The sequence below is a fragment of the Cynocephalus volans genome, chromosome 3 (assembly GCF_027409185.1).
Source record: "Cynocephalus volans isolate mCynVol1 chromosome 3, mCynVol1.pri, whole genome shotgun sequence".
NCBI lineage: Eukaryota > Metazoa > Chordata > Mammalia > Dermoptera > Cynocephalidae > Cynocephalus > Cynocephalus volans.
Window position 1 is genome coordinate 103,259,030 of NC_084462.1, and position 14,291 is coordinate 103,273,320.

Consider the following 14,291-nt stretch of genomic DNA (forward strand, 5'->3'; position numbering starts at 1 on the left):
AGTCATCTGTTTGATCATAAGGTACTGGTGATAGTTTATGAACCAAATGTGAGGAAATGAAAGGATTATGAAGATATTGGAATTGGAATTGGGTACTGCAGTGAGGTAACTAATCTTAGCAATGTATGAAGAAAAGAGTAGAATTAGAACCTGTAGCGTATAGGAGCCTTTGACCTAAGGTATGTTTCAAGGTCACAGTGTAAGAAAGCAGATGCTCCTTCCTTTGGGTTGTGGGGTGATCCTCATCCTGAATATCCCTAGAGAAACTTTTTTTTTTTTTAAGCAAACCATCTTTAGCAGAAGCACAAGCATTTCCCCTGAACTCAGTTCTCCCCTCTCTTTTTGTAGCCATAGAACTGCTGGAGTTGATAATGTGGGTGGAAGGAAGAAAGAAAATTGGGGTCTTTGGTTACACAACAGATTGTCCGTACCCCCCCCCCCAGGTGAAAGGAAGGAGGTGGAGGGGGCAAAGACTTTAGATCTAAAGAGTTCATGTGAATGGCCAGAGCTGAAGGCCACTGTGGATCAGGTCTGAGTACCGCACACTCTGGAAGGCTGGTCTCTGAGTTTACCTCACCCCGTGGTAGATTGCTTGGTTTGGGTCTAAGTCTCTAAGACCAAAGTAACCTCCATCCTAACTACCCATTCACTGTTCATGCCTTGCTCAGCTGGCTTCTGGAGCAGTTAAGTTTCTATTATGTTGTCTGAGAAACTGGGGCTAAGATGCTATGACTAACATGTATGCCTTGGACCCCTGCTTTCACTGACTAACTCTTCTCCTTGTTTCTTTTCTTTTGTCTTTCCACACAGGCCATGCAAGTAAAGGTACAGGTCAAATGCATGATGTGTCTTTTCTGTCCTAGTATTAAAGGTGCCAGGCCCTGGCCCCCACTGCACTGTGATCACCATGGGGGTGGTGCAGAATGGATTTTCCCACCTGGAGGTCCCCCAGGCCTGCTCCAGGGAAGACAACTGCCTATCAAAGAGTGAATGTAGGCCCACCCACCCTTGGAATGGGGAAGCCAGAGAAGCCAGCCAAGCCTCACCCTGACCGAGGTCTCCTTGCTGTCTCTGCTCCCCTCCCCAGCTGCCCTCTTGGCAGCCACCACACTAACAGAGATAGGATGACTGACATGACTGGAGAGCCTGGGAGACTCGCTCCCCTGCGGTGGCACCCAGGGTCAGAGTCCTATTTTCTGTTGGTGGTCTCAGCCGTTTCATACCATACATGCTCTGCCTCTTGTACAAGGCTCCTGTGATTCAAATAGAGTATTCTCAAGGGTTTGAAATTAGCAGATAACCATGGGTTTTTGCATAAAATGTGCAGTGGTGATAACCTACAGGTTATTACGTCAAAATTCTTCTCTTTCTGCTTATTAATGTGTCTGCTGCCATTATCCCAAGCCTTGTTTGGTGGAGAAAGGGAGATATGCAGGAAGCACATCACATGCACTGCTGGTTAGAAATGGGAAACAGAGCCCTGGCAGGCTACACTTGGGTCTAGATGTTGGTTTAGAGGCTTATTTGCTGTGTGACCTTGTAAAAATTAACCCTGAACATCATGTCTTCATTTACAAAACTGACTTGTTTGTATTTCAGAGTATATTGGGAGGATTAGAAATGTTTTATATAAAAAGTACCAGGCATATTGGAGTCACATCATATATGCAGCATTTATGATTAGAACAACATGAGAATGGCCAAATCAAACAGAGTGAGCAGGAGGAAATCATTTAGATTGTGTAATCAAATGTACAGTTACATTTTCAAGCACAATTACTTGATTGTGTACTGTGTATTACTATTTACATTTTAAATTTATACATACATGCTACAACATAGTTTATATACACACACGACCAGCTTCTATCCTTTCTGGGTTATTTGAAACATTTTCAAAGATCATTTAGACTATAAATGAGTTTTGCCCTTAGACACAACGTTAGAATTTTTTATACCTGATGGTGGAACATGTAAAAGACCTAGCAAGTGCTCAGTAAATGATGATTAGAACCGGCACAGTCTTTGTGTGAACCAGCTTTCAGTTTCTTCTGTGTTCTGCAACACAAGAAACTTCCCTCCCTTTGCCTCATTTCTTTCTCCCATTCACATTTGTCACTGCCCCTTCCACTGCTGTCCTGGGGACTGATCTGGTGTTTCGGAGCCCTGGGCACTAGGCAGTGTTAGTTATGACCCTCCTCTTCTCTTCAGAAAGCCCATCTCTCATAAAATTAATTCTGCCTCAGCCCAGGAGTCCCAAGTCTTAAGTTCGAGTTCTAGTTTCCCCTGCTCTCAGAGCCCTGTGTCTGTACAGATGCTCCTTGACTTACGATGGGGTTATGTCCCAATAAACCCCTTGCAAATGGAAAACATTACTCAAAAATGCATTTAATACACCTAACCTATTGAACAATATAACTTAGCCTAGCCTATCTTAAACATGCTCAGAACATTTACACTAGGCTGCAGTTGGACAAAATCATATAACACAAAGCCTATTTTATAATGAAGTGTTGTACATCTCGTGTAATTTATTGAATCCTTACTGAAAATGAAAAACAGAATGTTGTCTGGGTACTCAAAGTATGGTTTCTACTGAACGTGTATCACTTTAGCACCACTATAAAGTAAAAAAAATGGAACCATTGTAAGTCAGGGAGCATCTGTATGTCATAAACCTCAGTGCTGCCAGCTCGTCGCTGCACACGCTGCAAGGCACTTCATACAGCAAAACTTGGGTGAGCACAAGTGCCCTCTCCCTTGGAGTCTCTGACTAGTTTCTGGCTACTGCACTCTCCCGAGTTCCAGCAAGTGCCAGCCCAGTTGAGGCAAAGTCCTGCAAGCAGAGCACCACATGGTCAGCTTTCCTCTTTTGGAACCTGGCGTCATGAAAATCAGATCACTGCTACTCCTCGTCTCCTTGAGCCCACCCATACTCACTACGTGTTGTGGATGCTGAGGGCTCTCACTTGGCTTCCTGGGGCTGCCATAGTTCCATAGCCCAGTACGCTGGATTCCTCTCTTAAACCTACTGCTTCTCTGAACTCTCTCCAAAAGAGGTGAGAAGGTAAAAAACAAATGAAACCCCCATGGAAGAGGGGAGTTCCTTTCTTTCATGTCTTCGGTTTTTTTCCTAACTTTCCCTCAGCCAGATCCCAAAGCAGGCCTACTCTAGGGTTTTCCTTTTCCCATGCGAATATACATTGCCTCTTGGGGGGGGGGGGGGTGCTAAATGCGATGCCGGTGCTCCAAAACAGTAGCTTCTGCTGCGGAAACACAGAGCCATTGTTCTGTGGTGAATGTTCCTTCACATTACTGATTCCCCAGCATCATGGGGTCATTTTGTCAGTTATCAAATCATTCTTTTTACAGAACACCAGTTCATTTGTTCTTTTGGTCTAGAAGGTAGGTATCAGTGGTGTGTGTCTAGTTACATGGTTCTGTGTGCATGTGCAGAAAGAGAAGGCTCGAGGTTAGGGCCGGCATTTCATGGCCATCTGGTTTGTTTCTGTTTCACACACTCTTTCTGCTGTCCTTTGGAATGTAGTAAGGCCCAGTCTGTACTGACAGGGCCACAAGGAGGCAGGCTGCCTCTGAGATGAGACAGTTCCTTTCAGAATATCTGATCCTTCTCTGTTTATTTCAACATCGTCTCCTAGTCTGGAGGACAGGACCAGGAACGGAAGAAGACAAAGCGGAGGGGAGACTTGTATTCCATCCAGACCTCCCTCATCGTGGCTGCACTCAAGAAGATGCTGCCTATTGGCCTGAATATGTGCACTCCAGGAGATCAGGAGCTGATCTCCCTCGCAAAATCACGATATAGCTACGTAAGCTGCCTGTCTGCCTGAGCTGAGCATGCAACACAGGTGGTGGTCATGATAGGAGGGTTAAATAGAAACCAAGGTGTACAGAGGCAACATGCCCTCATTTTTAAAGGTAGTTTGGGAGTTAATGTGTGCCCTTTGGGACAAGTCTCTAATTTTTCTTCTTTGTTCTTCTACTAAAGATCCCAGCCCAACTAACTGTCTATGTATCCCTGTACCCTACTTTACATTTCCACAGTGATCTCTAGGAATAAAATGTAACATCTCTTTCCACAGAGGGACACAGATGAAGAGGTTAAAGAACATCTGCGGAATAACTTGCATTTGCAGGAAAAGGTGATACCACAGGAAGACCATGAAAACTCACATAAGCTTTCCTTCTGGCTGCAGGATTCAATCCTCCCATGTAGTTTACTCATGTTTTTTAAATGCATCCTAAAACCAGTCTTGGAGTACTTGTGTTTAATTTGTAGGACAGCTCTCTGCCCTTAATTTTTGTTCTATCCTTTGCTATTACAAAAGAGAATACAAAGAGGCATCCAGTAAATCATATCTTCTCACTTCCTATTTGGTGAACATCAAGCTATAGCAGGGGGGATTTAGATTAGGTCCCAGAATGTATTGACTGTGAGACTTGTTAAACAGTGAAATGCACACCGAGGGGAAGTTTTAGCACCTCCTGCTCTAGAGAGATTTTGAAACTAAATAATTTTGTGTCTGAGTTAGTATAATAATAAAAAATCCCAGCCTATGAACCTGAACAACCGTTTGCGTAGATACATTATGCTCCAAGATGGAGATCTAAGCCGACACGAAAAGCCTCTCCTTTCCTCCCCAAACATATAAGAATGGTGGATAAAGATATACTAGAAAAAAGGCAATACAAAGAAATCTCAAGTGCCATAAAAAAGAAGATACTCTAAATCATAATAATGGGAAGAAGTTGATGCTGATGGGAAAACTCATGGAGTTCTCCAAGCCAAGTATATATCTAAAGGGGTGGGATTTTTAATAACCTTAAAGGAAGAGGAATGTGAGACCTAATTGCCATGCTGTGCATAAACGCAGAGTGAGAAACTCACATGAAATAAGCCTTGAACTGGTGAAATCCAGGAATCTCCTGCTGAGACAACCATGAAGCCACTTAAAGAGTTTCCACCTCCTAAAATATGGGCTGGGATGCTAATAGTCTTTTCCTGAAGACAAGCTCTTATAAAAAAAATAATTACAAAGCATGTAAGGAAATCTACCACCATTAGAGTGTCAGCAAATGAAACAAAAAGAAGAATTCAAGCTTAAGGAACTATAGAAAGGGATTAAACATAAATATAGTTAAAACACTTAGAGATAAAAGAAAGAATAGAATTGATAAAGCAATAATTTGACATTATTTTTTTAAAAGGAAAGGGGAAGATGGGTTTGAAAAAAGATCTCATAGTGATTATAAAAATAAAACATTAGTCATTGAAATAAAGTCCATAAATGGGTTAAAAAGAAAAGGCTAGAAACAGCTGAAAAGAGTATTTATAAATTGGAAGATTGCTTTAAAGAGATCATTCAAAATGCAGCATAGAGATAAAGGGGTGCAAAATATCACAAAAAAGTTCATACATGAAGGCTAAAATGAGAAGTTCCTACATAGTGTCTACAGTATTCCAGAACATGATAACAGAGAAAATGAGAGAGGCAGTAAATAGAAGAGAACTTTGGTACTATGGAACTGTGGTAGGAATAAAAGGCTTTTTTCAGTATGAGAGGTACAGGAAATTGCTCAACTCATGGGTATGCTTAAATTTCCAGTCTGATGACCCAGCTGTAAAATGGCAACTGAACCTCTACAAAGATGTTCTGAAAAGTGAAGAACCTTCCAATCCAGAAAAGACAGTGGAGCGTGTGCAGAGAATTTCAGCAGCTGTCTTCCACCTGGAGCAGGTAAGGAGCATTTGCCCTGAAGAGCAATGAAGCAAGACTACCCTAGCGAATACAAAGCTTGTCTCCACATGCAGCTCTCAGTTACACATGCCCTCATTAGACAGAAAACAAGGAGCAAAGATCATCCCAGATCACTCCCAAGTGTCCTCTTGGTGCCTCGAGGTAGCAGACCCCTTCATTTTTTTCTCCTTCCTGTGTTTTACAAATTCTTGCCATTAGCTCAAGTGATCTGTTTGTGTCCTCCATGATTTGTAAAGCTGCTGTTGAGAACAAATGGCTAAAAGCCGTCAGGGGAAGGAAGAAAACCTAAGGTTTTTACAAACTGAGTCATCTATTACTGACTATAACTGAGAAGCCAAATTCTTTGAGTTAAGAAGTATGGGTTACAGGTGACTATCTTCTGCCACCTAGAAGATCAATGTGCACCTATCCATGTGATTCTTCTCAGGTGGAACAGCCTTTGAGGTCCAAGAAGGCCGTCTGGCACAAACTATTGTCAAAGCAACGGAAACGGGCAGTGGTGGCCTGTTTCAGGATGGCCCCTCTGTACAACCTGCCCAGGTAAGTACTTCCTGTCGTTTTCTTCTGGCATGTGAACCAGTGATGGGAATTTAAAAAGACCACAGCTGTGCTCTTTCCGACCCTTACATTCTTGATCTGAGGGATACAAACTGGAGTCCCTGGCCCGTGGAGCCATTACAGTCTGCATAGTATAATGGTCTGCTAAGGCAGTCAAGGTAAGCACACAGACTGAAACCAGATGAGATGCCCTAGTGCCCTGTGCCTGTTCAGCTCACCATTTTGCACCAACTAGCATATGGAGCCTCTCTACTTTTGGCGAGGTGGGATTCTTTGTGAGGATATAAAGGCTTCTGGAAAAAAGGGAATTGTTGTCTAAAACATTTTACCCCAAATTCCATCAACAGGTCAAACAATATTTCGCTGATCAGGCACTTGACACCAAAATTACTATTTCTTCAGCAGAAACAGAGATGTAACTTGCAAATTCTTTACCACAGCATATGTGCCATCAAGATGAAGAAAGGATAGAGATGCCAAAAGAAGCTAGTAAGGGGCATGATGTCTTTAACCGGGTCTTTTAGCCCATACTTTGAAGTTAAAAATATATGGAGACTTTTCCGAAAAGTTTTGACACATTCTGTGTCAACACAGGCAAGGATGTCAGTGACAGATGGGGCCAGCATTGACCACTGAGCCTGACTCAGTGTCTCTGTTAATGTGACAACATTCCCATCCTCAGACTCCTTGCAGGTAGGCATGGTCAGGCCTGTGATCCATACATAAGGCTGGTGATTGAATATCAGCCGTTCTTCATCAACTTGCAAATCAATATGAACATCCTCACCTGATCAGGGAAAAATAAACTGAGTTGGAAAAGAATATTCTGAATCTCAAGTAAATAAATGTGCGTCTTTGAAATATCAGATAAAGGGCCATTCCCATGCTTGACATTTTGCTTTCATCAGATTGTGGATCTTGGCTGTCATTTGTCCAGAGAGTCCCATTATCCTGTCCTGAGCCAACTGGCTAGCTGAGCTTTCCTAGTTAGAGTCTTTGAAGATGGTGGAAAATCACAGCCTCAAAGACACACACCTGCTCCAACAAGTCTCTCTTGAGAAAATAGATTACTCTCTGTGGAAGGGAATGAAGTGCCACTAAATCAACTGGAATTAATGAATAAGAAGCTGAAAAATTAAGCAGTCGTGGGCGTGAAGGCTACTTAAGTCTTGACAGAAAAGTGAAATTCATAGCATAGCCCAGTAGAAAAAGCAAAAATGCATAGGATTTGTGTTTGTTTTCTGGAAGTAATGAAACAGAAAGCATTCACTTTCCTCTCTGGTGAGATTCCTGCCTGATGCTGTGCTAATTTGGCCTCCAGAACAGCTTGGCTCTAAGCATGTCTCCAGGGCCAGTCCAACTATGCAGAAATTACATCTCTCAAAACCAAGCATTTTTTCCTAAATCCACTGAAAATATTAGTACCATTCTTACACATTTGGGCTGCTCCTTTTGCAGTTCTACCCCTTGATGAAACATGGCCATCTCTAACCCAGTTGGTTTAGAGGGGTCACCCTGGATATTCTCTCTAGCATAGAGGATTGTGAGTAGATTTCACAACAGCAACTAACTGACAGGCTGATGGTAGTGGAGACCACTCCTCTTCCCCACCTTGTGATGATCTAAACTGCATGGAATCTTCCAAACTAAAGGGCTGAAGGGACTTATTTTATTATGTGGAAACTATTTTTCTGGTGTTAGTTTTTAAAAGAAAATCTATATGCTTTTCTCCAGACACAAAATTAACAATTTCTTCCTGAGCACCTTTCAACGGGTTTGGCTGGAAAAGGTTAATGAAAAAACTCAGTATGACAGGCTTATACCCATTTTAATGGTAATGTAACCTGTGGAGAGACCTGCTCATTCTCTGCACACTCCTCCTTTCTTGACCATGATTTAACGTTGCCATAAAAACACAAATTTGTACAATTTTTTTAAAAACTCTGATTGGTCAGATTTTGAAGAAAGATGGCTAGAGCTATGTTCTACCAGAAACCATGACCAGGTCTAAATGACTCTGGTATTGACCTTTATCTTCCTTTCCTTCCCTTCCCTTCTCACCACTCCCCTCGCATTTGGTAAACACTTAGCTGCTATTGGGTGACTAATATTCCCAGAAGTCAACCCTGGCTCATAGGGAGTGACTCATGCCAGTTATTCAGTGTCCCCAGATCCCAGGGTCACAGCTAGAATCCATGAGGCACACAAAAAATATGCTGATGACATAGCCCAAGCCTTGCCTTCCTACATGACAGCTGGAGCACCTTGCCCATGTGGTTCCTGGGAGAACAAAAAGAAGCCACACTTTGGTGTTTTCAGAAGGTCTGAGACTAAACCACTCACTGTCAGCATGATTAAGATTAGATTACCTGACAGGTGGTCAGCCTAAAGGAATCACTAAATTGCCATATGAAACAAATAATTCAGGACTGTACTTGATCTAGTGATTTATTCCTCATGAAAGGAGAAATGTAATCAGGATGAATGAGACAAGATGAGGATTACAGGTACTGCCATGTCTTGCACTAGCCATTGTTATTTTCAGAAAGTGCTCCAGATAGTCATGAGCTGCCGTGTTAAAAGGCTCTGATTTCTTTGAAACAAATGCTTATGGTGTGCTACTGGCCTCCTGACCAATCAGAGACAAGAATTGTACAAAAGTCTATCCCTCTTACTAATCATTAACCACCAAAACTAAAATAACGAGTTCCATGGATCCTCTTGACTTCCCTCTCACCCCTTCCGCTCAGGCACCGCTCTATTAACCTCTTCCTCCATGGCTATCAGAGATTTTGGATAGAAACAGAGGAGTATTCCTTTGAAGAGAAACTAGTACAGGATTTGGCTGTAAGTACTGACTCAACTGGGAGCAGATACGGGTGTGAATGAATTTGATTTTCATATTCGTGTGTGTGATAAGAGATAAACATTCACAAAGAATGGAGTGTATAAATTTGAAAGGAACTAACTGTGTAAATTCTCAGGGGAGGCCCTGCGAATGGTCCTAAGAGCCAGAGGATGAATTTTCACTTGGAGTTGCTAGTACTATTATCATCGTCATCATTAACAACTAATACTTCTGGAGATGCACAGCCATGTCATGGGGAGTTCATGCTACTAAGTTAAGTTTTGAGCACCATTTGGTTGCAGGAGGCCACCCCACCCAAGCCAAGGCCCCACATTCCTAATCAGTAGCTCTTCTTCGGGGAAGATGCATCTAAATACCTTTCCTGCATCTCACATTTCTGGATTTGGCCTTTCAAAAAAAACGTGGCATGCCTTGTCTCTAACAGACTTCATGCTGTCAAACCGCTTAAAATGACGCACAAGGGAGAAAAAGGTTATTGCCAAACCACACAGAGCCTCATCCTGGTTCAGAAAGAAAACACAGCCTCTCCCCTTTGGCCAGCCCACGGTTCTTTTTTCTCCTTCTCCTTACTTCTCCCATTTGCCTTTTTCTCTTATCACTCGCTCTCTCCATTAGTCTTGCCCTGTGTTTCTCATATTCTCTCTTTTGCACAGTTCTTTCCTTTCTCTCTTTCCCTATCGCCCTCCGTTTCTTTTCCTCTTTCCTCCTTCTTTTATGCCTCTCTCTCTCATTGTTCTTCCATTTGTCTTTACGTCCTTCATTTTTCTCATATATGTCAGTGAGACAGACACTTCCGTGGTTTTCCCAGTTTCTTGATCAGTGTGACGTTGACGACGAGCATCGTCTCAGCCCTCTCCCTCTCCTGAAGCGTTTGCACCACCTGCGAACTTCTCACCACTTTACCAGATACGGTCCCCCCTGCTGGCTCTGCACTGCCCAGAACTTCACTTTTACCTCTGGCATCAGTTGCTATTTCCCTTTCTGTAAAAGGAGACAAAGAAAAAAATGTGATAAGAGGAAAAGTGCAAGGCTTGCAGCTCCAGGATGGCAGCTCTCGGGAACGAGAATTTTAGAATCATGAATGAGGTTAAAAAAACAGCTGTGTTTTGCTGAGTCGAGTCTAAAATAGGATTAGACCCAAAACGGCCCCAGTGCTTTATAACTCTTGCCCCACCCCTATCTCCAGCCCAGCTCTCCAAGGGAAATTTCAACTGTTGGCCAGAGAGACCCGGTCTCTCGGTTACTCTGCAGGGCGTTTCCCTCCTGAACTCAGGTGCCCAGAGCTTGCATGAGAGTTCTGCTGATTGGGGTCTGTAGCTCTGCCCCTGTAGTCAGGCTTTTGCTTTTCCTTTTATTTTATTTTAACCTAAATATTGGAATGTTTTCCTGATTGGCTGGAAAAAATATATGTATCTATGTACCCCAAACCTTGCACCAGTAGGGCTTCTATCCTGAAATAAGTATATGATGTGGTTTCTTTTTGTGCTGTTAGTCTGATGCACTCTGTGCCTTGCGCTTTACCTTCTCTTTGTTCGCATGCAGTTTGTGGCACGTGCTGAAATCCATGCTAAAGGCTGTCTGTATTGGTTTGTGTAGAAATCTCCCAAGGTAGAAGAGGAGGAAGAGGAAGAGACGGAAAAGCAACCTGACCCGCTTCATCAGATCATTCTCCATTTTAGCCGCAATGCTCTCACTGAGAGGAGGTCAGCACTGCCAGAGCTTCTCGCAGGCACCAGGGGTGGTTGTGTCCATCCAAAACCCTCCTCTTGCAGGCAGCAGTGGGTAGAAGGGATGCCAGAATTGAGCAGCCCTCCTTTCTACCCTATTTTGGCCATTGAGAAATATCTACAGAAACTACATTAAGCCACACTCCTCTCATCATAATGCCGGACACTGAATCTGAAAGATTAAACAGCCTGCAACTGTAACCTTCATCCCTGAATTCCATGTCAAGCCAATGTGATCCAGATTTTCAGAGTGGTTTCTAAGAATCAGAGTGGGGGAGGACGTTTTCTAATTAATTCACTAGCACATATAATGTGAGATTTATATAGCTCTCAGTCTTTTTTTGCAGGGTCCGAAAAGTAGCCTGCTAAATATTTCCTCCATTCTTTCCAGCAAATTGGAAGATGACTCTTTGTACACCTCCTATTCCAGCATGATGGCCAAGGTACACCTGGGTTTTCTGCCTGTTGTCTTAGTCTGTGGGTTTTCTGCCTATTGTCTTAGTCTGTGTGCACTTTAGGATTCACATGCTAGGTGTCCCAATCTCATTGCCAGTCCTCTGGGGCTGTGTCTATAAAGCGACAGGTTTCTCCATTCCTGTCTCCCATTTACACCAGAAACTTTACTAGGTAGAACAGTGTGTGTCTGTGGTTAAACCAGATAGGTCCCTGAGATGATGTGATCTCTGTGTTCCCATTTTTATTTTCTGAACCCCTTGATAACTTCAAAGATGGTATTTAGAACAGAATGTTGCCCTGTAGTGGTCAGAGCATTCCTGGTTTTAGTAAGTGCTAAGATCCCAAGGTGCCTGTCCCCTGCCCTTGCAAAGTAGAGCAGAGTTGTGTTTATTAGACACCTTTAATTTGGTTGTGTGTCTCTTCCTTTCCACGGAGTCCAGAGTTGTCATAGTGGTGAGGAGGAAGAAGAGGAGGAAGACAAAGAGAAAACATTTGAAGTAAGTTTTCATGAAGATTAAAAACCAGACCACCCTCCACAGCCAATAGGCTGGGCCTTCAAGGTGGACACTGAAATTAGCATATGAGGCTTGACCACCATGTGTATCTGAGTTGGCAGGTCTGCTTGGATAAAAATACCCTTTAGCTGTGGTTCCATTGTCTGTCTGTCTGCCTCACAGAAAAATAGCCAGCAGGGTGCCAGTCAGCAAACCACCCGACTGTGTTCGTCCTCACGGAAAGTTTTCTACTTCTACCCAAGCACTGTAGTAACAGGGGCCATAGAAGGACAAATTCAGACGTCCAAAAATGGCAAGTCAGAGCCCTGAAGACACTGGGATGGTTTTTGCACTCCTATTCTATAAATGCATACTGATAGCAATTTTGATTTTGAGGAAGTGTGGGACCTTGAGCCTCTGAAGATTAAAGTGTGTTAGTTACTTGTCCCCTTTTATAGACAGTGCACAACAGGACACAATAGAACTAAATGAATATAATCACAGTTCTGGAGAACATTGGCACTCTAGTAACCCATGTCTGGTGGCAAGTATCTGTTCACTGTGGTCTGAGCACTGAAGATAGGTGGCATTCCTACACTTAAATGTGTACGTATGATCAAGTTGACCCCTCGGCAGGTTTCCTGTGTGACAGAACATTGAAAACAAATATTTTTTAATCTTGGGTTTCTTCCTGTGATTGTCATATCAAAGGGAAATGGAGCGTGTTACCTGTCTGTACATAAAGTGGAAAATTCGTCATCAAAGTGTTAGTGAATGATGGGTAAGTGGTTTGGGGAAGCTGGGCAGTGTGTGTGCATCAGCTGCAGAGGTCTGCTTTATCCTAAATTATGTGTGTTGCCTTCCTTAGGCAACTGGAGATTCTCTCAGCTCACCTCCCCATGGTGAGTTCTCTGGTGGGGGACAGTGGAGGTGGGGAACAGATCTTTCCCTATGATTTCTTTTTTCCAGGAGAAAGAGATGGAGAAGCAGAAAACTCTGTATCAGCAAGCTCGGCTGCATGAGCGTGGTGCCGCAGAGATGGTCCTTCAGATGATAAGCGCCAGCAAAGGTGATTTCCCAAGTTCAGGGGCAGGGGGCCCATGTACCTATGGCAGAGATATCACACCATGACATAAAGGCATCACTAAAGAGTCCTGATGAAGCCCAGTAGGCATGATTACCATCTGTTTCCTCAGTTATTCAATTCAATCTTCACCGTGGCAGGTGAGATGAGCCCCATGGTGGTTGAGACTCTGAAGCTGGGGATCGCCATTCTGAATGGAGGCAACGCTGGTGTGCAACAGGTAGTGGGCACTCAGGGGAGGTTGTGCAGAGCACATTCCCATTGGACGGCTGTCATGCTTCAGGGAGGAGGTGTTGACTGCTGCAGAGGGGGCCACCCAGAATCACTTTGCTGGTGTTTGTCCTTAGTGGCCGGTTATATGAGAGAAGCTGGGCATACAGATAAAACCAGGGCTGGGAGTCTACAGGCAAATGTGTACTTAATAAAGACGTTTTTACCCGGGGTTAAAAGAGAGAAGCATTTAGTTTTTTTTTCATTGGTAGATGATTTTCTGCAGAAATATATACTCTAGAGGAAGTTTCCTAAGCCTTAGGTTTTTATTTCAGTCCTTTCACTTACTAGCTGTCTTACTGTGAGCAGGGAGCCTCATCGCTGAAGTGGACTGATAGCCCCACACACCTGTTACTCATTCATTCATTTGTTTATTCATTCACTGAACAGCTGTTTACTAATTGCTGACCATGCCAGGTTCTGCTGTAAGGGCTGAGGGTGTAGCAGCGAATAAAACAAAAACCCCTGCCGACATGCAGCTTACATGCTAGTGAGCATTAAATAGATAACATCCCAAAGCATACAGGTGAGAGCCTGGCATATGGTACTCATTCAACAATCCAAATTGAAACTGGTTGCAGAAGACGGGAATGCACCCGTGTCTCTCGTGCACTCCAGGCTCTGGCTAAAAGCATCGTTGTGTAAAGGAAAGTGAAATTGCAAACAGACCCTTGGCATTGATGATGGTTATTTCCCTTTAAGAGTCTCTGACTTCATAACTCTGTATAATTTTTCCCAGCCTTTAATTCATCCCAAGCAAATTTCTCATTAAGAACTATCATTTTTTTTAGCCACCCTTCACTTCTGCTCTCTTCCACCACCACCTATCAGTTGACTTTCTTGCAGGGCCTTTTTTTACTTTAAATAAACAGAATTGTTATTGTGTCAGACAGTTTCTGCCTTCCCAGTAACAGAGAACGCAGGAAACAAAGTCTCACTGAGAAAGAAATACTGAGCTTTCAACTAGGCTCATTACTGGCTAAGGTGGTTGCTCCTGTGTGCCAAACTCACAGCATGAGCTATTCAGATTATATTTCAGCAACATTAGTCATT

The 14,291-nt window shown here is 43.2% G+C and overlaps 1 protein-coding gene across 1 annotated transcript in view; it reads left to right on the top strand.

Moving 5' to 3' along the window:
- The window catches only part of RYR3 (ryanodine receptor 3), a 491,041-nt gene that overhangs the window by 440,895 nt on the left and 35,855 nt on the right, over positions 1 to 14,291 (top strand). Inside the window, exons 71-81 of the mRNA XM_063091474.1 lie at positions 811 to 825; positions 3,660 to 3,830; positions 4,104 to 4,163; positions 5,628 to 5,759; positions 6,208 to 6,320; positions 9,089 to 9,185; positions 10,804 to 10,910; positions 11,326 to 11,377; positions 11,831 to 11,887; positions 12,854 to 12,953; positions 13,109 to 13,188. Of these exons, the coding sequence (XP_062947544.1) occupies positions 811 to 825; positions 3,660 to 3,830; positions 4,104 to 4,163; positions 5,628 to 5,759; positions 6,208 to 6,320; positions 9,089 to 9,185; positions 10,804 to 10,910; positions 11,326 to 11,377; positions 11,831 to 11,887; positions 12,854 to 12,953; positions 13,109 to 13,188 (984 nt within the window). The remainder of the gene's footprint in view (positions 1 to 810; positions 826 to 3,659; positions 3,831 to 4,103; positions 4,164 to 5,627; positions 5,760 to 6,207; positions 6,321 to 9,088; positions 9,186 to 10,803; positions 10,911 to 11,325; positions 11,378 to 11,830; positions 11,888 to 12,853; positions 12,954 to 13,108; positions 13,189 to 14,291) is intronic.